At 43.6% G+C, this 23,955-nt stretch overlaps 1 protein-coding gene across 5 annotated transcripts in view; it reads left to right on the top strand.

Moving 5' to 3' along the window:
* Positions 1-23,955, top strand: part of LOC105494512 (AT-rich interaction domain 1A) — an 85,810-nt gene that overhangs the window by 20,159 nt on the left and 41,696 nt on the right. For 2 of the 5 annotated variants that reach the window (XM_011762999.3, XM_011763000.3), the window contains exons 2-4: positions 12,618-12,830; positions 14,112-14,564; positions 15,623-15,739. In XM_011762999.3, coding sequence (XP_011761301.1) covers positions 12,618-12,830; positions 14,112-14,564; positions 15,623-15,739 — 783 coding nt within the window. The other 3 variants (XM_071097902.1, XM_011763003.3, XM_011763001.3) reach the window with 3 other exon arrangements.

Below are 23,955 nucleotides of genomic sequence, written 5' to 3'. Positions count from 1 at the left end.
TGCTGGTCAGTTCTGAGTCCCTTTCCCTCTAGGGTCAGGTTTTATAGGAAGTTATCCATTGAGGCATACTGGGTTAGAGTCCATTGTTCCTCAGCAAGGCTCTTCTGGTTTTTTTTGTTTTTGTTTTTGGTGGGGGGGAGATGGAGTCTCACTCTGTCACCCAGGATGAGGTGCAGTTGTGATCTCAGCTCACTGCGACCACTGCCTCGCAGGTTCAAACCATTCTCCTGCCTCAGCCTCCTGAGTAGCTGAGATTACAGGCATGCGCCACCACACCCAACTAATTTTTGTATTTTTAGTAGAGACAGGGTTTTCCCATGTTGGCCCGGCTGGTCTCGAACTCCTGACCTCAGGTGATTCGCTTGCCTGGCCCTCCCAAAGTGCTGAGATTACAGGATGAGCCACTGTGCCCAGCCAGCAAGGCTCTTCTTTTCGTGGTGCTATATTGCAGGACATTGGCATCTTGCTCCCCAGATAATAAATGCCAGTAGCACTATAGAGTTGCTGTGACAACCAAAAAAGGCACTTTCATACATTTATTTCCAAACACTTCTCAGTGGTTGGTATTGCCCCGGTTGAATACTATTGGCTGTACTGTCAGGATTCTTGGAAGGAGCTTTGAACAAAATCCTCTGGGAGAACAGACTGAAAGTAGGTGGTGCTTGAAACTTGGACTGGCCAACCCTTTTGGTGTCTGACTTGTGAGTTCATGTTTTTTAAGTAGGTATTTTGAAACTGCTCTCAACCCCATTTTGCCATTTCTTCTATTGAGGGTGAAGAGAGAGAAGTAACATCCATTATGTGTGCACTTTATGAACTGGCACTGTAACAAGCATTTCACATACTTATCATTTGAACTGTTTTGTATCTTTGTTAAACAGTTTTTAATCCCTGTTTACAGATGGTTCTGGTGCCAAGAGATGAAGTGACTTGCTCAAAGTGGTGTGAAACTATACTTTATTTTTCTTTTTAAAAAAGTACAACCTAAATTTATTTGATTATCAGTTAACCTCTAGTTGATGACTTTGGGCTTCTGGTCTTAAGTGTATGGGACAGACCTTAATTGTTAGCACTTGTGTAGGATTATGATAGCTGACATTCTGGGTGCTAGAGGATACAGCAGTGAATTAAACACACACAGGACACATAGATTAAACAAGATAAATAAGTGAACCATATACTACATTAGTGATACATGCTTGGGAGAAAAAGTTAATCAGGGACCAAGTATAGGAATGTGCAGGGTTAAAATACTAGATGAGTTCACCAGGAAAGGCCACACTGAAGTGATATTTGACATAAAAGTGAGCTATACTAATATCTGGGTGAAGAAAGTATTCCAAGTGGAAGGATCTGTGAATACAAAGGCTTTGAGGCTAGAGGATGCCCAGCTGATTTGAGGAACAGTTGTTTTTTTTTTCTGAGACAGAGTTTGCTCTGTTGCTCAGGTTGCAGTGCAATGGCGCAATCTTGAACTCAACGCAACCTCCACCTCCCAGGTTCAAGCAATTCTCCTGCCTCAGCCTCCTGAGTAGCTGGGATTACAGGCATGCACCACCACGCCTGGCTAATTTTTATATTTTTAGTAGAGACGGGGTTTCTCCATGTTGGCCAGGCTGGTCTCAAACTCCTGACCTCAGGTGATCCGCCCGCCTCTGCCTCCCAAAGTGTTGGGATTACAGGCATGAGCCACCGCACTTGACCGTTTTTTGTTGTTGTTGTTCTTTATTACTTTATTTGACCCTGAAGTGTGGTACTACTATCTGTTCTGTTGATAAGGAAACTGAGAGACAAAAGTTGAAGGCACTGTAGGGGCAGAGCTCTTAAGCCACTGCATAGAACTGGCCACGTACAGTAGTCCTCCTTTATCTGTGTGGGGATATCTTCCAAGACCCCCAGTGGATGCCTAAAAGTACCAGACCCTGAATGTGCAGATGCCCCTCAGTATCCGTAGGGGGTTGGTTCCAGGACCCCCTGAGGATACTGAAATCTGGGGAATATATAAAATCGCATGATATTTGCATATAAACTATTAATATGTACATTCTCCTGTATATGTTAAATCATTTCTAGATTACTTATAATACCTCATACAATGTAGATATTATGTAAGTAGTTGTTATGCTATATTGTTTAGGGAATAATGACAAGAAAAAAAGTGTACACTTTCAGTACAGGCACAACCATCATAGGCCTAATTACATTTTTGATCTGAGGCTGGCTGAATCCGTGGATGCAGAACCCATGGATACAAAGGTTTGATTGTACTTTTGTTTTTTCCTGTACATGCGTACCTATGATAAAGTTTGATGTATTAAGCGCAGTAAGACATTAACAATAACTAATGATAAAATACAACAATTATGTGATTGTGGTCTCTCTCTTTCAAAATATCTTATTGTATGTAATGTTTTCAGATTGTGGTTGACTGTGGGTAACTGAAACCTTGGAAAGCAAAATCAAGGATAAGGGGGGACTCCTGTAGATCCAGAGCATTTCGGTTCAGCATTAAAGCGGATAGGAATTGCCAGGCCACTAGAGTTTCACTTTTTCTTCTACATTCCCCTTTCCTTTCCTGCTTTTGGGCATAGGGGAGCATGTTTGTTTTGTACACATATCTTTCTCTCTGCCTACCTGAAATTTATATTCTAGTCAAGGATACAGATAGCAAACAAGATAAATAAGTAAAGCATTAGTATGTTAGTGATACTTGCCCAGGTGAACCAGACAATCTGAGACTGAGTATAGAAATTTGGGAAAGCTTGATTTTGACTGAAAGTGCTGCTCATTTGGGAATCTGAGGTGCATTTCTGGCTTTTCTCTGCTGGCCAGGCACTGCCCTCTTCAGACCATTGTTTGGCTAAGGAAAATGGATGTACATCTGAATTCTAGAGATACTCTGCTGGAGATGGATTGGCACTATAACAAGCATTTCACATACTTATCATTTGAACTGTCTCATATTTTTGTTAAAGTTTTTAATCCCTGTTTACAGATAGTTCTGGTGCCAAGGAATGAAGTGACTTGCTCAAAGTAGTGTGAAGCTCTATACTTTTTTTTTTCTTTTTAAAAAGGTACAACTGGGCTGGGAGTGGTGGCTCACATCTGTAATCCCAGCACTTTGGGAGGCTGAGGCAGGTGGATCACGAGGTCAGGTGTTTGAGACCAGCCTGACGAACATCGTGAAAACCCGTCTCTACTAAAAATACAAATATTAGCTGGGCATGGTGGCGCGCGCCTGTAATCCCAGCTACTCAGGAGGTTGAGGTAGGAGAATTGCTTGAACCTGGGAGGCAGAAGTTGCAGTGAGCTGAGGTCGCGCACTGCACTCCAGCCTGGTGACAATGAGACTCTGTCTCAAAAAAAAAAAAAAAAAAAAGTACAACCTTCCAGCTTGGCCAACATGGTAAAATCCCGTCTTCACCAAAAATACAAAAATTAGCCGGACGTGGTGGCACAGGCCTATAATCCCAGCTACTAGGGTGACTGTGGCAGGAGAATCACTTGAACCCGGGAGGTGGAGGTTGCAGTGATGGCATCACTGCATGCCAGCATGGGTGACAGAGCAAACAAGACTCTGTCTCAAAAAAAAAAAAATACAATCTTAATTTATTTGATTGTCAGTTAACCTTTGGCCCTGTAGCCAAAATGTTCCCAGACTGGATACGAGAATCTAAGATTAAAAATACAGATTCCTGGCCAGGCACAGTGGCTCATGCCTGTAATCCCAGCACTTTGGGAGGCTGAAGCTGGCGGATCACTTGAGCTTAGGAGTTCAAGAACAGCCTGTGAACATGGTGAAACCCCATCTCTACAAAAACTGGCTATGATGGCATGTGCTTATAGTCCCAGTTGCTCAGGAGGCTGAGATGGGAGGATCATCTGAACCCAAGGATAGGAGGTTGAGCCTGCAGTGGGCCATGATTGCATCACTGCACTCCGGCTGGGTTGATAGATTGAGACACCTTGTCTCAAAAAAAAAAAAAAAAGATTCCTGGCCTGGCCCCCGTCCCAGACCTGCTAATTAAGAATCTGGAGGGTAGAATTGGATTGAGGAGCTGAGGAGGTTGAGGTTCAACCTGGTTGATCATCTTGACCACTCCCTCAGGAAGTTGGTTTGAGAACTGGCATTGGACCCCAGATGTGCTTACTGCCTCTCAGTTTTATATGCTTTTTGCACCTGGTTGTACTGCTGCCTTCTGAGATAAAAAGTTGTAAAGAAGGGGACGTTTAATTTTATGAGATGACATTTTTGTTCTTGTTTGATAGTTTTCTTGGGGCCTGACTGTTGTTTTTATAACCCTGGTTTGTTTTTGTTTTTGTTTTTTGAGACGGAGTCTTGCTCTGTCACCCAGGCTGGAGTGCAGTGGCGCGATCTTGGCTTACTGAGACCTCCGCCTCCCAGGTTCAAGCGATTCTCCTGCCTCAGCCTCCTGAGTAGCTGGGACTATAAGGCGCGTGCCACCATGTCCAGCTAATACTTGTATTTTTAGTAGAGACTAGGTTTCACCATATTGGCCAGGCTGGTCTCAAACTCTTGACCTCATGATCCTCTGTCCTCAGCCTCCCAAAGATTACAGGTGTGAGCCACTGTGCCTGGCCTAACCCTGTGTTTTAAGCAGTACCTGAAAGGATTTTTTTTCCAGAGAAGTTACTTGGTTTCTTTAGTGGCTTTTGTAATTTGTTTGAAATAGGGAGAAATTGGTTAGTTAAGTTTGGACTTAGAAAAAAGTGATCTTCATTTTAGGAAGAGCATTTTCTCTGGAAATGATGATAGCTACCTGTTCTGGAAAAGGTGGCTAATGAAAGTGCTCTGGATGAAGAGAGAAGTACTAACCATTTGTTGGAATTCATTAGTTTGATGCTCTAGCGGCTTTATTTTAAGGGCTCTTTCTGGCACCAAAGAAGTGAAGAAGTATCAGTCACCTGGTTGTGGTTTTTCTGGCATGCCTCTTTTTGGTAGATAGCTGTGAGGTGGTTATGGTTGGTTCTTATAATCTGATGGAGTTTTGCTATATGATTCAATGACTCCCTTTTGATCTCCTTTTTCTAACCTTAGTAAGTTTTCTCTTCTGGTCTGGAAGGATAGAGATGGTAGCCTATATGTCGCTAAGCCCAGAAGATAATGAGGCCTTTGTTTTGCTTTACATCACGTTCTAGATGTTCTTGGTTTGACATCTGGTCGCAAGCCCCTTCCTGGAGGTTTGATCAGGCTGGTGCTTCAGGGGATATCATTGGAATGGGCTAAGTCTGCAAAGGGGAATGTGTCTGATCTTCTAGAATGGTTTCTGTAAGCAGAATGAAGTAGATAGAAATTTTCACTGATTTTTGTGGTGGTTTTTTTTGTTTGTTTTTGTTTTCGAAATAGAGCCTTGCTCTGTTGCCCAGGCTGGAGTGCAGTGGTGGGATCTTGGCTAACTACAGCCTCTGCCTCCCAGGTTCAAGCGATTCTCCTGCCTCAGCCTCCTGAGTAGCTGGGATTATAGGCACATGCCACCATGCTGGGCTAATTTTTGTAGTTTTAGTAGAGACGGGTTTCGCCATGTTGGCCAGCCTGGTCTCAAACTCCTGACCTCAGGCGATCTGCACCTTAGGCCACCCAGAGTGTTGGGATTACATGCGTGAGTCACTGTGCTTGGCCAATTTTTATTCCACTTGGAAATTTATGGAAGCTTGAAAGAATTTTTAAAAAACAAAACTTTTTTGGGGAGTGGTAGTTCAAATTAGTTGTTGATGATTCCTCTCTCACCAAAGGCAGATGGTCAGTTTGTTTAGAACTTGAACGAACTAGAATGAATTGTGAAGTAGAAAACTGAGGTATGGTTCCTAGGTTATGAATGAAGAGAATCCTAGACTGAGTGGGTTTGATTCCCTGCATCAGGTGTGGGTATAATCTGATGACATTTTTTTCTTTTCCTATCATCAGCTTGGCTTCAGGAAATTTTTAGTGTTGTCTCTGTTGAGGCCATATAGGAGGTTAGAAATCTCTTATTGTCCTAGGTCATATAAACAGTCATGTTTCCCCACTATTTAAAACAAGATGAAGGTAGTCTCCTTATTTTAGGAGGCAGGGTCTTAGGGGTAAAACTAAGACAAACAGGTTTCTGGACAATTTCTCCTCAGTTGGGGGCTCGGAGTTCTTGACTAGTCTTCAAAGAAGGCCTGAAGTACTAGGTGATAGAGAAAAGACAGGATAAGGGGCATTAGATATAGATGTCTGTGGCTGGGGAGAGAAGGGACAATGAGAATGATTTATGCTGGTCATTTTATGTGCCAGGGTACATAGGGTGTTATTTATTTATTTTTTTTTTTGGCCTAGTCTGTCCTGAGATTGCTCCTGAGATCTAAGTGAGCCACGTGCAGCTGGCAGGAAGCTGAAAGCTGTTGGTTGGGAGAGGCCTTAATTTTTACACTTGTCCCTGCCTGGAATGCCCTATCACAGGGGAGGGTCCCATGCTGGAACTGGATCAACAGCTGCCGCCTGTCCCCGGAATCACAGGAAGCGGAGGACGGGGTGCCTTTGTATAGGGAGCTCTGAAGCCAGACAATAGTTTGTGCTGGCGGGGCCATGTGGCGAGTCATGTGACCTGGGGCTGTTTTCTGCTGGGGTCCTTACCCATCTGTTCTCTCGGCTCTTTCTGGGTTATCAGGCGCCAGTCCAAGTCCTCCCAGGCAGCCAGCTTCATGGCCAGAGATTACGAGCACTAACCTTCCTGGCAGGGGCGGTGTGGCTTCGAGTTTATGCAGATTAGCCATGTGTTTCTCACTTCAAGGCGTTCCACAGGAAAAGCCTTTTCCTGTGTTTGGCTCTCAGTGGGCGGTTCCCAGCTTACTGTACTGGGACTCAGCAAGCAGCAGGCATGCACCAGAGGGATCACAGTACACTGGCCCCCCTCTCCATTCCACCTCCAATGCTACGTCACCACAACACAACCACTCGCGCTCTCATACTGTTGGTGTCATTCATTCGGTGCCAAGATTGCTTTAAAAAATTCCCTTGGCCCCAGTTCAAACAGGAGTACAGCTGGGATGTGTTAGATTTTAGGCAGTCTGCCCTCAATTTGAGATGAGTTATAAATAGCAGTGCCGACTTCCTTAACTACCGCTCTCTGAGGTAAAATGCAGGTTAATTACTGTGGGAATCAATTAGGGGGGTTCTTTTGGTTAAAGAGCCAGGGATGCATTTTTTTATTGTTATTATTAAAAGTCATATAACAAATCTAGCCAGGAATAAATTGAAAGCACAAGGAGTAATAATATTTAAATATCCAAAAGTCAAGGTTATAGCTCTAGGTTTACACTGACCCCATTTAGGATGACAAAATGAGTGGTGGTCAAGACTTCTCTCTGATGGACACCTTTTTGGCAGCCCCTGGCCCAACCCTCTCTGTTCTTATTTTTGCTAGCCCTTGGCACTGTTGAGTACTAAATTTAGCTCCTTAGGGTTGCTGCCTGGTCACTTCTTTCTATATCCTTGGATTGGAACTGGAGCTTTCCTCAGTTGTACTTTTATTTAAATAAAATTATGAAGTTTCTCTTTCCTGGTGCCATTGCCACGTGGTGTGGTACATTTTTGTAAATGGTGTATCTCTGCTTAGAAGTTTTGAGTTCTTGGCTGTGTCTTCTCTGCTGTCTCCTCGGTCATGGTCAGATGGAGAATTTGAAGCATATTTTAATCTGTGAGTTTCACAAAGTGGTTACTTTGGGTTATAAGACATTTAGCCTAGGTCCACCTTAAAAGTCTAGTCTGTTAATTTCAGCAGTTTTTGAGGGTCATTTTGGTTTTCCTTGATGCAAGAGGTTCCAGTAGCCCATTAGTCTGGAGGGTCTTGTAATTCTGTTGGATTGGAGCAGGGGAACTCGCTATGTAAGGGGTCTGTCTGCTAGCTGTTTGTTCTGAATATATTCAGAAGGACAAGCTGCTAGGCGTCTTGCCTTTGATGCCCCTAAACTGCATCTTTTGATACATTTCATTTGGCAGGCAGTTTATAACATGGCCAGTGATCTGGAAGGAGATAAGTGGTGGATGGAGATGAGGAGTTTTCTTATGGCTCTTTCCTCCTTTTTTATTGTTATTTTTTATGAATTCAGGAGAGTATATAGCAGGGGGCCTGACTTTGCTGATCAAGGGGCAGCATTTTCCTCTCAATTATGTGTTTCTGTGGCAGAGCCTTTGCTTTTGAAGTGTAATCACAGTAATCTACTCCTGTGGTTTCCCATTGAAAGGATTTCCTCTGTCTTTCCCAGAGTGGAATCTCTGGCTTTTTGCAGCTAGGGTTTGGTGTTTCCATCCCCTGCCTTGTGCCTGCAGACTGCTGATACTGGCTTTTTGTATCTTGCATCTAGGGATTTTTCTGGTGTGAGATTGCTACTTTCCAATAAAACTGATCAGTGAAGATTTAAGGCCCCTTCTCTGTTACTAGAGATTGGGAGATGGCATTTCATCTATAACTGCAAATCACAAATCTTTCACGATGGTTTTAAATGTCATAAGTGTGAGTTAGGTCTCTGCCGACCTCCCCTTCTGATTCAAGCAGATGTCTAACTTTTACATAAGACCAGAATAACCTGATTGTTTGAACTGAATATGTATTTAGTTTGCCAAATAAGCTGCATATTCTGTTGATCATAAGCCTTTTGTGATGGGAGGGAGTCAGAAATCTGATGACCAGAAAAAGGAAGCATATTGATTTTATTTTTAGAATAAAAATTTCTTTGATGTACATTTATTTTTTGGTCTACAAAGATTTCCTAAAGTTGAGGTGGGACATTCCTTGAACCCTTTATAGCCCTCATGTAAATAGCTGTACTCAATTGGGAGTGCAGGCCCCCATGTGAGAGAGGAAAATGTGACTTGTCCTTAGCCTTTTGTTTTTAAGCAGTGTATATGAGGATGTCCCTGCAGTTCTGAAATTCTCCCTGGTATCAACTTTTTTTTTTTTTTTTTTTGAGACAGAGTCCCGCTCTGTTGCCCAGGCTGGAGTGCAGTGGCATGATCTCCGCTCGCTGCAGCTTCTGCCTCCTGGGTTTAGGTGGTTCACCTGCCTCAGCCTACTGAGTAGCTGGGATTAACAGGCGCGTGCCACCACGCCCGGCTAATTTTTGTATTTTAGTAGAGACAGGGTTTCACCATGTTGGCCAGGCTGGTCTGGAACTCCTGACCTCAAGTGATTCACCCACCTCAGTGCTGCGAATACAGGCCTGAGTCACCGTGCCTGGCCTTGGAGGTTTTTTGTTTGTTTGTTTTTGAGACAGTCTTGCTCTGCTGCCCAGGCTGGAGTGCAGTGGTGCGATCTCAGCTCGTTTCAGTTCTCCACCTCCCAGGTTCAAGTGATTCTCATACCTCAGCCTCCCAAGTAGCTGAGACTACAGGCATGCGCCGCCACACCCAGCTAATTTTTGTATTTTTAGTAGAGGTAAGGTTTCACTGTGTTAGCCAGGTTTGTCTCCCAACTCCTGGCCTCAAGTGATCCACCTGCCTTGGCCTCCCAAAGTGCTAGGATTACAGATGTGAGACACTGCGCCCAACCAGGTTATTCTTAAAGTGTGCCTGTTCTCCCTTGAGTATTGTTATCCTTCTCTCTCCTCTTTCACTTCAGTCCAACTCTTTTTCTACCTTCAAAGTCATAACCTGTGTTAGAGTTAGATTTAGGGTATGACCCTGGCTTTGTGGCTAGATAGTTTGATTTGGGCTTTGTCCCCATAGTGTCTCCTACACCTTTTTGGAATAGGACAGCATTGCACATTGAACAATCACTGAGCCCAAGCTCTGTACTTTGGTATTTGGGAGAGCTTTGAAGATAAAACACCTGATCTCTGGCTTCCCAGAAGCTAGTCTTGAGAAATGCAATCAGTTAGTTGGAATAGTTAGCTGCAACTAAGTGTTAAATCTTAGGATGCTAACTGGATTTACAATAAGGCATTTAGAAATGTGAGAGATCAAAGTGTGCTGAAGATACGGGAAGTGGCTTCATTTTGAAAGGTCAAGTTTCTGTTACTAGAAGCCACTGTGGACAGGAGGGCAGGGCAGGATGCCATTGCATACAGCTGGGTGTGGATAGTATGTGGGGAATCTTGGAGTGAGACTGAAAAAATGTGGAAAACCGGGTCACATTGTAGAGGGCTTTAGAGCCAGGTAGAAGCACTGTTTTATCATTACTGATAATCGCTACCATTTATTGGACGTTTAAATACCAGGTACTGTGTGAAGTATGTTATGTGCGTTTAAAGAACTGATGTGTTCAAGGTAGGATGGTGAGAGAGATAGGATTTGAACCCAAGTCTATCAAATTACTACACTATGCTCTATGTAATAATACTGTGCAGGATTTAGTAGTTAGGAAGTTTGAAACTATTATTGACCAGGGAGTGGTGGAAATGATTTGGGAATAGCATTGTCCTAGAACTGCTCTAACATAATAAGCCACTAGCCACATGTAGTTATGTGAATTTAAATTAATTAAATGTAAATAAAAATAAAAATTTAGTTCCTGAGTAATATTTGATAATTTAAGTGTTTAGTAGTTATCCATCACAGTAAATGTTATTGGCCAGTGCTTCTCTAGATCACTGGTTCTTAGCTAATAGTATATACCAGACTCATTCAAAGATCTTTAAGGAGGTTGGAGAAGAGCACAAGCCCTTCCAGACCCAGTAAATTGGAATCTCTAGAGAGAGGCCTAGCCATTTATGAAGCTTCACAGAAAATTCTAATCTGCATCCCTGGTTAATAGCTACTGCTCTAGAAGCTCTATAGTAACCATGGTAATGACTGCCCCTCATGTTGTGGGGAGACCTAGACTGACAGAGATACCCAGAGCAGGCTGATCTCTTTGTTCAACAAAATAGTCTCTGCAGTTGGAGGCCGCATGGACAGCAGCTGCAGTCTGGGATGAGATGAGGACCTCAGTGTGATATGTGGCATGATATGGCCATGTAAGCCCCCAAGCTCTTTACAGGAGAGAATGGTGATGTTTTGGCTCCATTGCCAGGTGTATTGGGGAGGACCATATGCTATTTCTTAATTGTTGTTAAATTTGAACTTCCTAAGTAACTCTAAAATCTATGTAGCTCTGAAATTATGATTGGGAACGTTATTGGAGCTTCTAATATGGATGAAAGACGGGCAAAAATTGTTTAGTTAGGATTGTGGGAAACAGTACTTTAATAATGTTGACATGTAGTAGTGATTTGGGACACAGTTTTAGTGTGATTTTATACAGTTCAGAAACATGGGAGAGGAGTATTCCCATCATCACTCACCAGGTTAGTTGAGAGTTCAGATATAGCCTAAGAAATAACTCTGCTTCTCTTTTTTCCTTTTGATATTAAGAACAGCCTCTGTGGCTTATTGTCTTACCTGTTTTCTTTCATGAAAGCTCACTTCTTCTACTATAAAACACTTAATAGCATTATTAAAAAATAAATACAGAGAACCAATTGTTTGGATGTCCCCTTCCTTTATTTTGGAGGTTTTGTTGTTGTTTAAGGTCTTAATATCTTAAATTATAGAATAGCTTATTAATTTTGAATAATAGAACTGGAAGGAACCCTAGGGATAACCTAGACCAGTCCTTGGAGGTGGGTTCTAGTGGTCTGTTTTAACAAGCCTTTCAAGTGATTCTGATGCATGCTAAAATCAATGAACCACTGAACTCCTTCATTTGACAGTTAACGATAGGCCTAGATTATCAGTATCTACTTTACCCCCAATGTAAGAGCCAGTTTTTAAATTTTATATCAGACTCACGCCTACTCTGCATCTTGTGTGTATCTAAAAGATGCTTAGAGGAACTTCCCCCTGCCCCCACACCACCAATAGATATAGGTAGATATTTCTGGCAGTCGAAGGTGTGCTCTGGAGCGCCAGTAGGATAAAGGCATATCAAAAAGTGAATGAGCTGATTGAACCTGTTGCTCCACAAAGAGCTGGAAAGAAAGCAACATCCATGATAGTCTACCATTGAATCTTCTTGTCTCTCAGAGAAACAAAAGTTCTGTCCTCCTTACATCTTCAAACTCTTGAATATTAAAGGAAATGAGCTTTTCAGTTGAGATGCACAAGGCTCTTAATTCAGAGTTACCGTTCCCTCAACTGTCACTTAGCTTCTTTGCTTATTTGGAAGAAAGCATAAATTTAACTGTGCCGTAGTGCAGATAGGCTATAGGTGTTTAAGGGGAGTTTTCATTATTGGAAAAATAGAAACATCTAGATGTTTGTGTATATGAATTCCCCGTCATAGTATTGAAGCATCAATTTTGGTGTTTAACAAGGTGATGGCAGTGCATAGCAGCACCGTCCTCTACCAACTGAAGGGCCTTTGTTGTTTACACCTGGCCTGTCCCTTGGATCTCAAGCAGTACCACAGTTACAAAGTAGTTTTTAGCTTATAAGATGTTTTCACAAATAGGTGGTATTTTCATTTTTCAAATGACAAAATTAGGGTTCTGAGGCAGGGCAGTTGACTTAAAGGTTACTAGGTTAGTCTCATTGCTCTTTCAAAGTAACTGGATTTCTTTGTAGCATACAGACTGAAAAAACCTGTATACTTGGGTTGTATATTCAGTGGCCAGAGACCATCAAAGCTCAGGTTAATGAAATGCTTTTTATTTTGTAGCCATCCAGTCCAATGGATCAGATGGGCAAGATGAGACCTCAGCCATATGGCGGGACTAACCCATACTCGCAGCAACAGGGACCTCCGTCAGGACCGCAGCAAGGACATGGGTACCCAGGGCAGCCATATGGGTCCCAGACCCCGCAGCGGTACCCGATGACCATGCAGGGCCGGGCGCAGAGTGCCATGGGCGGCCTCTCTTATACACAGCAGGTAGATGGTGATTCTGATTGCCTTGACCCTTGTTGCTGTCCAAAATCTGATCTGTGAGCTATAGAATCAGAATGTATCCTTGGCTTCCAAGCCTCTTGACAAGACTGTAGACCTGTTGGCTCAGTTAATTACAGAGTGCTACTAGCAAAGCCAAAGCTATAGGCACCGTCCCATGTGTGTTCCAAGGAGAACTACTCCCTGGTCACAGGTACATACCTCTTTTTCTCTTGACCTGACAGGCCAGCTTATACCTAGTGAGTGGTGATCTCTGAATGAGGTGGGATGAAAGGCAGTGGCTGAACACCTAGGCACTGCTACTACTAAGAAAACCATTCATATCATGTGCCCTGGGGACAAAAAAGGCCCTTTATGCTTCTGAATGCCTTTACCATATCTGCCATCTGGTTCAAAATGAATGTTACTGGGAGTAGAAGAAAAGGGGAAGATTGAACAGAAAAGATGTTAACAGCATTGTTACAAATGTTAAGATTTCCCCTTATCCATCTCCTTTTGTGGAACCATTCACATCATTATGTCTTTATTGTCATTTTTGTGTTGACAAAGTTTTCTATCACTTATATTTGATACTGATACTGAAAATAGGGAGAGAATATAAAACAAATTTTACTTCTAAGACTTTAAAGCAACGTATGCCTTTAATATAGAAAATTGTCTCTTTTTTTTAATAGAGGAAAGATGAGGTAATTTATTTACTTATTTTATTTTATTCTTTTGCCTGCTTACTAAATACATACCCAGTGACTAAAATAGTGCCTGGTACAAGTAATCGAGTAGGCTCTCAAACATTTTTTTTGAATGAAAACTAAATGAAAGAACCAAAGTAGCTTAGTGATTTGCACACTGTCTGAATTACTAAACCCTAGGTTTTCAGTTGGCTGAGCCAGGCTGCTATTGACTATTCATTGTGGTTAGGGTACAGATTCCTAACACTTATAAAAACAGTCTAGGCCGTGATAAAAAGATTAGGCTCATTGGTAGAAACAGCTGCTCTTAAACTCGTGTTAGTTGCCTCAATAGTAAATAGTGTAAATTTTCAGTGGATAAATGTCCACTTGTAAACAAACCACCTAAAAACCCAGCTTGGCCGTCCTTCCTGGCTCAGTTTAGGCAGGGATGAGAGAAAAACCCCGGGCCTCCTAAGTATGAGGCCTTGCATGCTTGCTTTTTATACTCATCCTCAGTGCATAGCTTCTGACAAAACACTTCATCTTTCCTCATTCAGGAGAGTCAGTGCTAAAAGTATATTTTCGTTTCCTACAGATTCCTCCTTATGGACAACAAGGCCCCAGCGGGTATGGTCAACAGGGCCAGACTCCATATTACAACCAGCAAAGTCCTCACCCTCAGCAGCAGCAGCCACCCTACTCCCAGCAACCACCATCCCAGACCCCTCATGCCCAACCTTCGTATCAGCAGCAGCCACAGTCTCAGCCACCACAGCTCCAGTCCTCTCAGACTCCATACTCCCAGCAGCCATCCCAACCTCCACATCAGCAGTCCCCGACTCCATACCCCTCCCAGCAGTCCACGACACAGCAGCACCCTCAGAGCCAGCCCTCCTACTCACAGCCACAGGCTCAGTCTCCCTACCAGCAGCAGCAACCTCAGCAGCCAGCACCCTCGACGCTCTCCCAGCAGGCTGCGTATCCTCAGCCCCAGTCTCAGCAGTCCCAGCAAACTGCCTATTCCCAACAGCGCTTCCCTCCACCGCAGGTAAGATATCCTTGACCTCCTGCCCTTCCCTGTGTGTGACCACAGACAGCTTGGGGGTTAGTGTCATGAGAACTTTACTGTACAGAATGGTTCTCTAATGTGCACTTAAAGACCAATTAAACTCTGGGTAAACATGATAACTGGATTGATTGAACTAATAAAGGCATAACCTCCTTAACTACATAAAGATCTATAGCTCTCCTTAATGATGAAGAAATAGGGCAATGGAAAGTTGTATAGATGGATAAGAAATTAAAGATAATGGGACTGAATTTTTTTCTTTTTTTTTTGTAAATCAACATCAGAACTTGAGCATCCAAGTGAGTTGGTCTTTTTTCAAAACAGTCACTTTGAGAGGTGGTACTGTACATTCACTCCAACTGCCATTCCATTCTGCTATCACTCAAAATACTTGGATCCCTTCATTTGGAATTGCCACCAGAGCTGATACCACATTCTTTAGAATACTCTCAGTGGTGGTAAATGTTATTTTTTGTGGGTGGATTTTGTTTGGGGAAATAGCAAAAATTCATTTGGAGTTATGTCTGGTGAACAAGATATAGGTAATAGAGCCTAAAATAGCATTTGGGGCTTTATTCTTTGTAGAGCCCAAAGAAGAGAGATGACTGAGTGATGACAGGTCCCCTAAAAAGTTTATGTATTGGTGGCACTGTTGGAATAAATATCTCATCCCAAGGTGATGTCTTTGAAGGAAGCAGTACTCATTTTAATGCAGAGGATCTAGCATGATTTTTGTGGTTTCATTGGTCTCATTCCTTGATAGACTTAACTTGAAGTTGGCCATACATTCGCATTTAACCCCAAGAAATAGCCCTCTGTAGGTAGCAATGAATGGGTGACAGTTCTGCCAGAAAGAGTCCACTGTTGACATTCTTGCAAGTCACGGCTTGGATTTTTCTGGCCTTCAGATAATACTGTTCGCAACTGGGCTTTCTCTCACACTCATGAGAGACAGTCCCATAACCCTTTCACCATGAAGTAAGCTTGCCTGGTTTATCAATACCAGGCCATCACAGCTTTTGTTTTTCTTGTTGTAGGAGCTATCTCAAGATTCATTTGGGTCTCAGGCATCCTCAGCCCCCTCAATGACCTCCAGTAAGGGAGGGCAAGAAGATATGAACCTGAGCCTTCAGTCAAGACCCTCCAGCTTGCCTGTGAGTATTTCTGCACCTTCTGAAAGGTGATGGGGCAGAGAGGAAACCAAAGCAAACTAGTTTCTGGTTGGAAGTTTTGGTAATTTTGATCTAAATGAATAAGTTATTTCTTGAATTCAAGGAACTTAAAGGTTGACTTGTAGATGTCTATTCTGTCTCCCTGCCCAGGGAATAGGTTTATGATCTGTTTAGTTTGTTTTTGTTTTTTTAAATATTGTGCTTTTAGACATGGACCCACATGAGGGGCAGAGAAGATGGAGATATCAGAAGCACTGTCTGCTCTCCATCAAAGTTGAGAAAAGTATCAGTTTCTTGACTTTACTCTTAAGGGCTTAATTTTTAGGCTTTTGGCTTAATGTTTAGCTACGAGGTAGGATCCTGGGGCAATTCAGCATGCGTTGTCACATTGAGCATTGCTGGAGCAAAAGCAGTTTTTCTGGTGGTGATTTTGTGTGACTACTCTTTTTTTTTTTTTTGGTAGAGTACTTGATGCCCACATGCTTAATTATGGAATCAGGTACTTATTTATGGAATGGACTGACCATATCCTGAGAAAGGCAGTATAGTCTAGTGATTAAGAGCTTGGGCTCTAGAGCCAGAGTTCCTGGCTGTTCAGGCTTCTGAGGCCAGAATGCAGATAGGACGTCTGAAACTGTTTCTCAACAGAGTTCCTGGCTCTAGATTCTGCCACCAACTCTGTTTCATGGGGGTGGTGGTGAACATTAAATAGGTTACTAGAGAGCACACACGAGCACTGCACATTGTAGGCACTCCATAAATGTCAGCCTTTGTAATCATCGCCTCAGAGGGCATTGGGACTGTACTTTATACCTGAAAGGCAGTTAACACCAACTAGGTGGTTGTGGGAACCTTTACCGTTAGTCTTAGCTCTGTGGGCAAGTTACTCAGCCACTGAAAGTTAATCTGCTGGGCACAGAGATAAAATAGGCTACTCTGAAATCTAGTCATCTGGTAAGATGGTGGGTAGTAAACCCACCATGACAAATCCTGCTTCAGATAGGAAATGAAAATTCAGCCACATATCCAGATAAGAATCTTTTGGAATTTTGACTCTACTTGGATTTAAAGCCTGTGTCTTCATTTATTCTGACCCGAGAGAAATGGTTTCAGGATCTCTAAGAAATAGGCAGAAGGCGGGAACTCTCTTCATCATGAAGCGCCTCCCATGGATTCCCCTGAAGGTCTCTGAGACACCTCAGTAGGGCAAGGTCTGCAGAATCCCTTAGTACCTGGTGTTCAGGCTTCTGAGGCCAGAATGCAGATAGGACGTCTGAGACTGTTGACTTTCTCAACTGAGGAATTGGGGGAAGGAAGTGCCTTAATAAAGCGATCACTCTTTGTTCCCTTCTCATTAGTGTCTGTTGCAATCCTTTTCTGCATCCTGAACTTCATTGGAATGTGCTTTTTAACCTGATTCAGTCAGAATGTGTAACCACTCCCTCATCATCTGTGGTCTGTGGCTAAATCTGGGTGAGGTGCTATTGTGTCAAGAACCCAAATCGGTGGATTTCTGTCAGTGCTGTAAGTTGCTTCGTTCCGAAAAGTTTTTGCTTGCTTCTGGTGACCTTTCGATAGATCTGTATTTGGCTTTTTTTCTTTTTTTTTTTTTTTTTTTTTTGGTCCTGAGAAGCCTTGTATCCAGAGATGCTACATGTCTAGTAAGGATTGGGAATCTTAAGAACTTCTTATCTGACCCACTGAAGTGAAGGTGAAGGTTTTGGCAGCCTTTTAGGCCCAGGGGATGGTTGTTCCTGGGAAGCCTATCACAAGGAACATTCCCAAGTTCTGACTTTTTCTAAAGATTCATCCAAATGGGTCATTTGCTCAGTGGTAGAAGCTCCATGTGGGAGGTAAGCTGGCTGGGTTATTGGCATCTTGTTTTTTGAATTGCTTTTTATCCCTTTGCTACTTGGACAGGCATCAAAAAGTGGTTATTCTTTGAAATTTTGGTTTAATGCCAGATTTGCCTACGCAGGCTAGGAAGCAGCCCCATCTGAAGAAATGAGAAGTTGGATTCCCTACAAGAGCCCTCTCCTTTCTTAACCAGTTTGTTAAAGGATCCCTAGGTTTGCCAGTGCATCCCTTCACTAAACAAATGTTTGTGAGATATCTATTGGCACCAGAGCAGATTGCAGGCTGGCTGGAGAGCAGCGCCTCGGATTTCACATTGCCCTCCTTACTCATTCATGTTACCTCCCTGGCCCTAAAGGCATGATTGTGACCCTTGAATATTACAAAAATTAAATTTTGAGGAGTCTATGCTCAGCTATTGATGCCAAGCCATTTAGGTGCTATTATCCTGATCATGTTATCCGTATATTTAAACCTCTCAATTATTTTTTCGTTAATCTTAGAATAAAATCCAGATTTTTTTTTTTTTTTTGAGAGTTTCATTCTGTTGTCCAGGCTGGAGTGCAGTGGCACGATCTTGGCTCACTGCAACCTCCGCCTCCTGGGTTCAAGTGATTCTCCTGCCTCAGTCTCCGGAGTAGCTGGGTTTACAGGTGCTCGCCACCACACCCAGCTAATTAATTAATTAATTAATTTGATATGGAGTCTCACTCTGTCACCTAGGCTGGAGTGCAATGGCACGATCTTGATTCACTGCAACCTCCGCCTCCTGGGTTGAAGGGATTCTCCTGCCTCAGCCTCCCGAGTAGCTGAGATAACAGGTGCCCCCTACCACGCCCACCTAATTTTTGTATTTTTAGTAGAGACAGGGTTTCACCAGGTTGGCCAGGCTGGTCTCAAACTTCTGATCTTAGGCTATCCACCTGCCTTAGCCTCCCAAGGTGCTGGGATTACAGGTGTGAGCCACCTTGCCCAGCCTAAAATCCAGAATCTTTAATGTTAGACATCAGAAACACAGGTTGCTGTTCCCTCTCAGCTCCCGTCCCCTGTGTCTTTCTCATTCAGTAGGTCTGGAGTGGGGCCTGAAAATGTGCATTTCTGACAAGTTCCTCTGTGATTCTGTTGGTGCTAGACCAGGGGTGGTACTTTGAGAATCTCTACTTTATTCTTTTTTCTCTGCCTTGCTCTTGGCTTTCTTTCTTTTTTTTCTTTTTTTTCTTTTTTTTTTTTTTTTGAGACGGAGTCTAGCTCTGTTGCCCAGGCTGGAGTGCAGTGGCCGGATCTCAGCTCACTGCAAGCTCCGCCTCTTGGGTTCACGCCATTCTCCTGCCTCAGCCTCCCGAGTAGCTGGGACTACAGGCGCCCGCCACCTCGCCCGGCTAGCTTTTTGTATTTTTTAGTAGAGACGGGGTTTCACCGTGTTAGCCAGGATGGTCTCGATCTCCTGACCTCGTGATCCGCCTGTCTCGGCCTCCCAAAGTGCTGGGATTACAGGCTTGAGCCACCGCGCCTGGCCTGCTCTTGGCTTTCTTTCAGTGTCTCTAAGGCATCACATGCCATTTTTTGCTTTCAGACCTTTGCACACACCCTTCCCTTTGCCTCATACTTTTCCCTTCAACTCTTCCTGTTCATCTTTCAGACTATATCTTAAAGATTGTTCCTTCAGAAAACTACTACCTAATCAAGCTTCAAGACACAGCTTAAATAACTTCTATGATGATTTCATTGACTAAAGGCCATTGTTAGTTTACCTTAAAAAAAAAAAAAAAAAAAAAGGGCCGGGCATGGTGGTTCACACCTGTAATCCCAGCACTTTGGGAGGCCAAGGCGGGCAGATCACGAGGTCAGGAGATTGAGACCAGCCTGGCTAACATGGTGAAATCCCATCTCTACTAAAAATATAAAAAATTAGCCAGGGGTACCTGTAGTCCCAGCTATTCGGGAGGCAGAGGCAGGAGAGTCGCTTCAGAACCTGAGAGGCGGAGGTTGCACTGAGCCGAGATCGCACCACTGCACTCCCAGCCTTGGCGACAGAGTGAACTCCAGCTCAAAAAAAAAAGGTGTAAAAAAAAAAAAAAAGGTGGCTCACGCCTGTAATCCCAATACTTTGGGAGGTCGAGGCGGGCGAATCACGAGGTCAGGAGTTTGAGACGAGCCTGGCCAACATGGTGAAACCCCGTCTCTACTAAAAATACAAAAGTTAGCTGGGCGTGGTGGCGGGCGCCTGTAGTCCCAGCTACGCAGGAGGCTGAGGCAGGAGAATTGCCTGAACCTGGGAGGCGGAGGTTGCAGTGAGCCGAGATCGTGCCATTACACTCTAGCCTGGGCTACAAAAGCGAAACTCCGTCTCAGAAAAAAGAAAAAAAAATTAGTTAATGCCCAGGGTTTCACAGAGTTCTGATTTGTTTGATTTGGGATTTGGGCATTGGTGTGGTTAGCGGCTGTCCCAGGTGAATCCTGATTTGCAGGTAGAGATCTATTCTAGACTGTTTCAGGTTCCTTTGCTGTAGTAAACTTTTTTGTTTTTTTTTTGAGATGGAGTCTCTCTCTGTTGCCCAGGCTGGAGTGCAGTGGCACAATTGCAGCTCACCACAACCTCTGCCTCCCAGGTTCAAGCAGTTCTCCTGCCTCGGCCTCCCAAGTAGCTGGAATTACAGGTGCCCGCTAACACACCCGGCTAATTTTTGCATTTTTAGTAGAGACAAGGTTTCACTATGTTGGCCAGGCTGGTCTTGATCTTCTGACCTAGGTGATCCACCCGCCTCGGCCTCCCAAGGTGCTGGGATTACAGGTATGAGCCACGGCACCCAGCCTATAGTAAACTCTTAGCACCCATACTTCTTGTCAGTACTTAAGTATAATTTAAATTACTTATTTATTGCAAGTTCAGTGAGGGCTGACTTGCTCTCTTACTTACTGTCATAGTGCCTGGCATGTAGTAGGCTCCAACTTACTGAACAGATGAACCTGAGCAGCGTTCATTATAATGCTCATTCAGGAACTATACATCTGACAGGAGCAGCTTGACTATATTACCAGATTGTTGTTTCCACTGCTAGGGCAAAGCAGGTATCACAGACTGTCATGGGGAGACACAAACTTCGTTTTAGAGAATGGATTAATTTATTTGTGCCTCTTGACAGTGGCCTTAAGAAGTGAGGTTAGGCTGGGCGCCTTTGGCTCACGCCTGTAATCCCAGCACTTTGGGAGGCCGAGGTGGGCAGGTCACGAGGTCAGAAGATCGAGGCCATCCTGGCTAACATAGTGAAACCCCATCTCTACTAAAAATACAATAAATTAGCCAGGCGTGGTGGCATGTGCTTGTAATCCCAGCTACTTGGGAGGCTGAGGCAGGGGAATCGCTTGAACCTGGGAGGCGGAGGTTGCAGTGTGCCAAGATGGCACCACTGCACTCTAGCCTGCAGGACAGAGCGAAACTCCATGTCAAAAAAGAATAATAAATAGAAGAAGTGAGGTTAGGGTTTGTCATCTATCTTGTAAAATGTCTACCACTTCACCTTATGTTAATAAGGTTGCCAGAAGTGGTGGCTCATGCCTGTAATCACAACATTTTGGGAGACCAAAGCGGGAGGATCCCTTGAGCTTAGGAATTTGTGACCAGCCTGGGCAACATGGTGAAACCCTGTTTCTAAAAAAAAAAAAAAAAATGGCTCAAGCCTGTAATCCCAGCACTTTGGGAGGCCGAGACGGGCGGATCACAAGGTCAGGAGATCGAGACCATCCTGGCTAACATGGTGAAACCCCGTCTCTACTAAAAATACAAAAAACTAGCCAGGCGAGGTGGCGGGCGCCTGTAGTCCCAGCTACTCGGGAGGCTGAGGCAGGAGAATGGCGTGAACCCGGGAGGCGGAGCTTGCAGTGAGCTGAGACCCGACCACTGCACTCCAGCCTGGGCAACAGAGCGAGACTCCGTCTCAAAAAAAAACAAAAAACAAAAAACAAAAAATTGCCAGGTGTGGTGGAGCATGTCTGTAGTCACAGCTACTTGGGGAGGCTAAGGTGGGAGAATCATTTGAGCCTGCCGTGAACTGTGGTTGCGATTGCATTCCAGCCTGGGTAAGGGGGGGTTGGAGGTGATTCTTGTAAGGGATATGTGAGCAAATCTAGGTGTTTCATTAAGGTCTTTATATATATTCTTTGTAAAAAAAAAAAAAAAAAAAAAAGACGAAGTTTCACTACGTTGCCCAGGCTGGTCTCAAACTCCTGAGTTCAAGTGATCCTCCTACTTTGGCCTCCCAGAGTGGTAGGATTATAGGCGTGAGCCACTGTGCCCAGCCCAGGTCTTTAATTTCTTCATTTTGGGATAAAATCTTTAAGGGACTCATCTGGAAATTGGTATCTAACTTTTGATAACAGTCATTTTTGAGACCATATGGAGTTTTATCTTAAAGCTTCTATTTAAATGATTCTTCCAAGTGTATGCCGTTTCCCTAGAATAATGAATGCTTGCCTTTTTTTTTTTTTTTTTTTTTGGAGACAGAGTCTTGCTTTGTCACCTAGGTTGGAGTGCAGTGGCACGATCTTGGCTCACTGCAACCTCCGCCTCCTGGGTTCCAGCAATTCTCCTACTCAGCCTCTTGAGTAGCTGGGATTACAGGTGTGCGCCACCACTCCTGGCTAATTTTTGTATTTTTAGTAGAGATAGGGTTTTACCACGTTGGCCATGCTGGTTTCAAACTCCTGACCTCAAGTGATCCACCCACCTCAGCCTCCCAAAGTGCTGGGATTATAGGCGTCAGCCACTGCACCCAGCTTCTGTAACTTTCCTTACTGAGACACATTTGTGAATTTACATTTTGGTCTTGAAAGTATACCTAGGATAGAGTAATGGAAAATGGATACGGGATTGAAAGCTGTGATCTGAAGAGGTTAGCTAGTGCTTCACAAACTTTAGCATGTGTTAAGAATCACCTGAATTACTGCTGCTACCTGAGAAATTCTGATTCAGTGGGTGTGGGCTGGGACCTAAGAATTTGCATTTCTAACAAGCTCTGAAGTGGTACAGATGCTGCCAGTTCAGAAGACCACAGTTGGAATGAGACCGAGGTAGGTAGTAACCTTCTGAAAAGGGAAGGAAAAAAAAGTACTAGACTAGGAAGCCATAGCGGTAACTAGAATAATAGTGGTGATTTACACTATAGTTTGACTCTTGATGATTTGGAAGGCACACTATGGGTTAAGAATGGTAGAAAGAAGAAACTTGAAAGAAACTAGATCTCCTGTAGCTGTGGCCTCAGTGCAGTTTATTCCTGGGTAGCGGAACCGTTGCCCTGCCAGTACCACGCTGGGAGCTCCACTGCTCTATGGTGCTCATCACTGGATCCCTTCCTTTAGTGGGGCCAAACTTAGTTGGTCACCAAATCTTAGTCTACCACAGAAATGGTTTTTGCTTTTGAGTCTGGTTTCCCCTCTCTCTACTGCCTTTTGTTTTTTCGGGTCCCTGTTATCTCTCACCTGGTGTCTTGCCACAAACTTCTGACTGTTCTGTTTCTTTTCTTCCCCTTTTCCTTCCAAGTCTGTCCTCAACATAATCACCAGAGTGATCATCTTTAAACAAACAAACAAACAAACCTGGCCAAGTTACATTAATGTTTTAAAACCTGGCTACCTGTTGTCTGTAGATTTAAGTCCAAGTGTGACATACAAGTAAGTTCCTTTGGGATCTGGAGGATGAGGAGGGATGTAGGTAAGTTTCCTGTCCCTGGAGTAAAACCAGGCACACTTTTTGCTGTGGGTGTTATGTAGAAAACAAGTAGACATTTGACAAGGGTTGAACTTGCCTGACTTCTGAGGTCATTCGAACTCTTGGGTCCATGATTCTGAATATGATACGGTTGCTATCCTGAAGGATCCTCCTGTGTTTCATTAGTAAAATAGACATAAAACAGAAGACCATGTGCCTGTGTTATAATGAGTGCTGTCAGAGTTCGGCAAAGTCACTGATCCATTTATGTCTCAGTAGTTGAAGAAAAAAGTCATGTTGAAGTTCAGTCAGTATGAGCTAGATGTGGATGTATTTAAGTGGTTACAAAAGGAAGAAAAGTCCAGCTTGAGCAGAGGCCATGCAGGAATGGGGATGAGGTGAAGTATAGATACTTGGGGGCTGGTCAGCTTCCTGGGGTGGGAAGTAACAGGAAGGAAAGCTAGATCACAGGGATCCTGCTGAGCTTCAGCCATTTAGATCTGATCTCTGGGCTTACAGATAGGTAACTGGTGCAATCATGTGATAAAACTAATATTTTACCAAAATGATCCATTAGTTTGTAGTATGCTTTGAAAAGGGGAGAGTCTTAAAGCAGTGGAATAAGTTAAACCGTAGAACT

This window comes from Macaca nemestrina, chromosome 1 (genome assembly GCF_043159975.1).
Source record: "Macaca nemestrina isolate mMacNem1 chromosome 1, mMacNem.hap1, whole genome shotgun sequence".
Lineage (NCBI taxonomy): Eukaryota > Metazoa > Chordata > Mammalia > Primates > Cercopithecidae > Macaca > Macaca nemestrina.
This window is presented reverse-complemented; position numbering and strand designations above follow the sequence as displayed.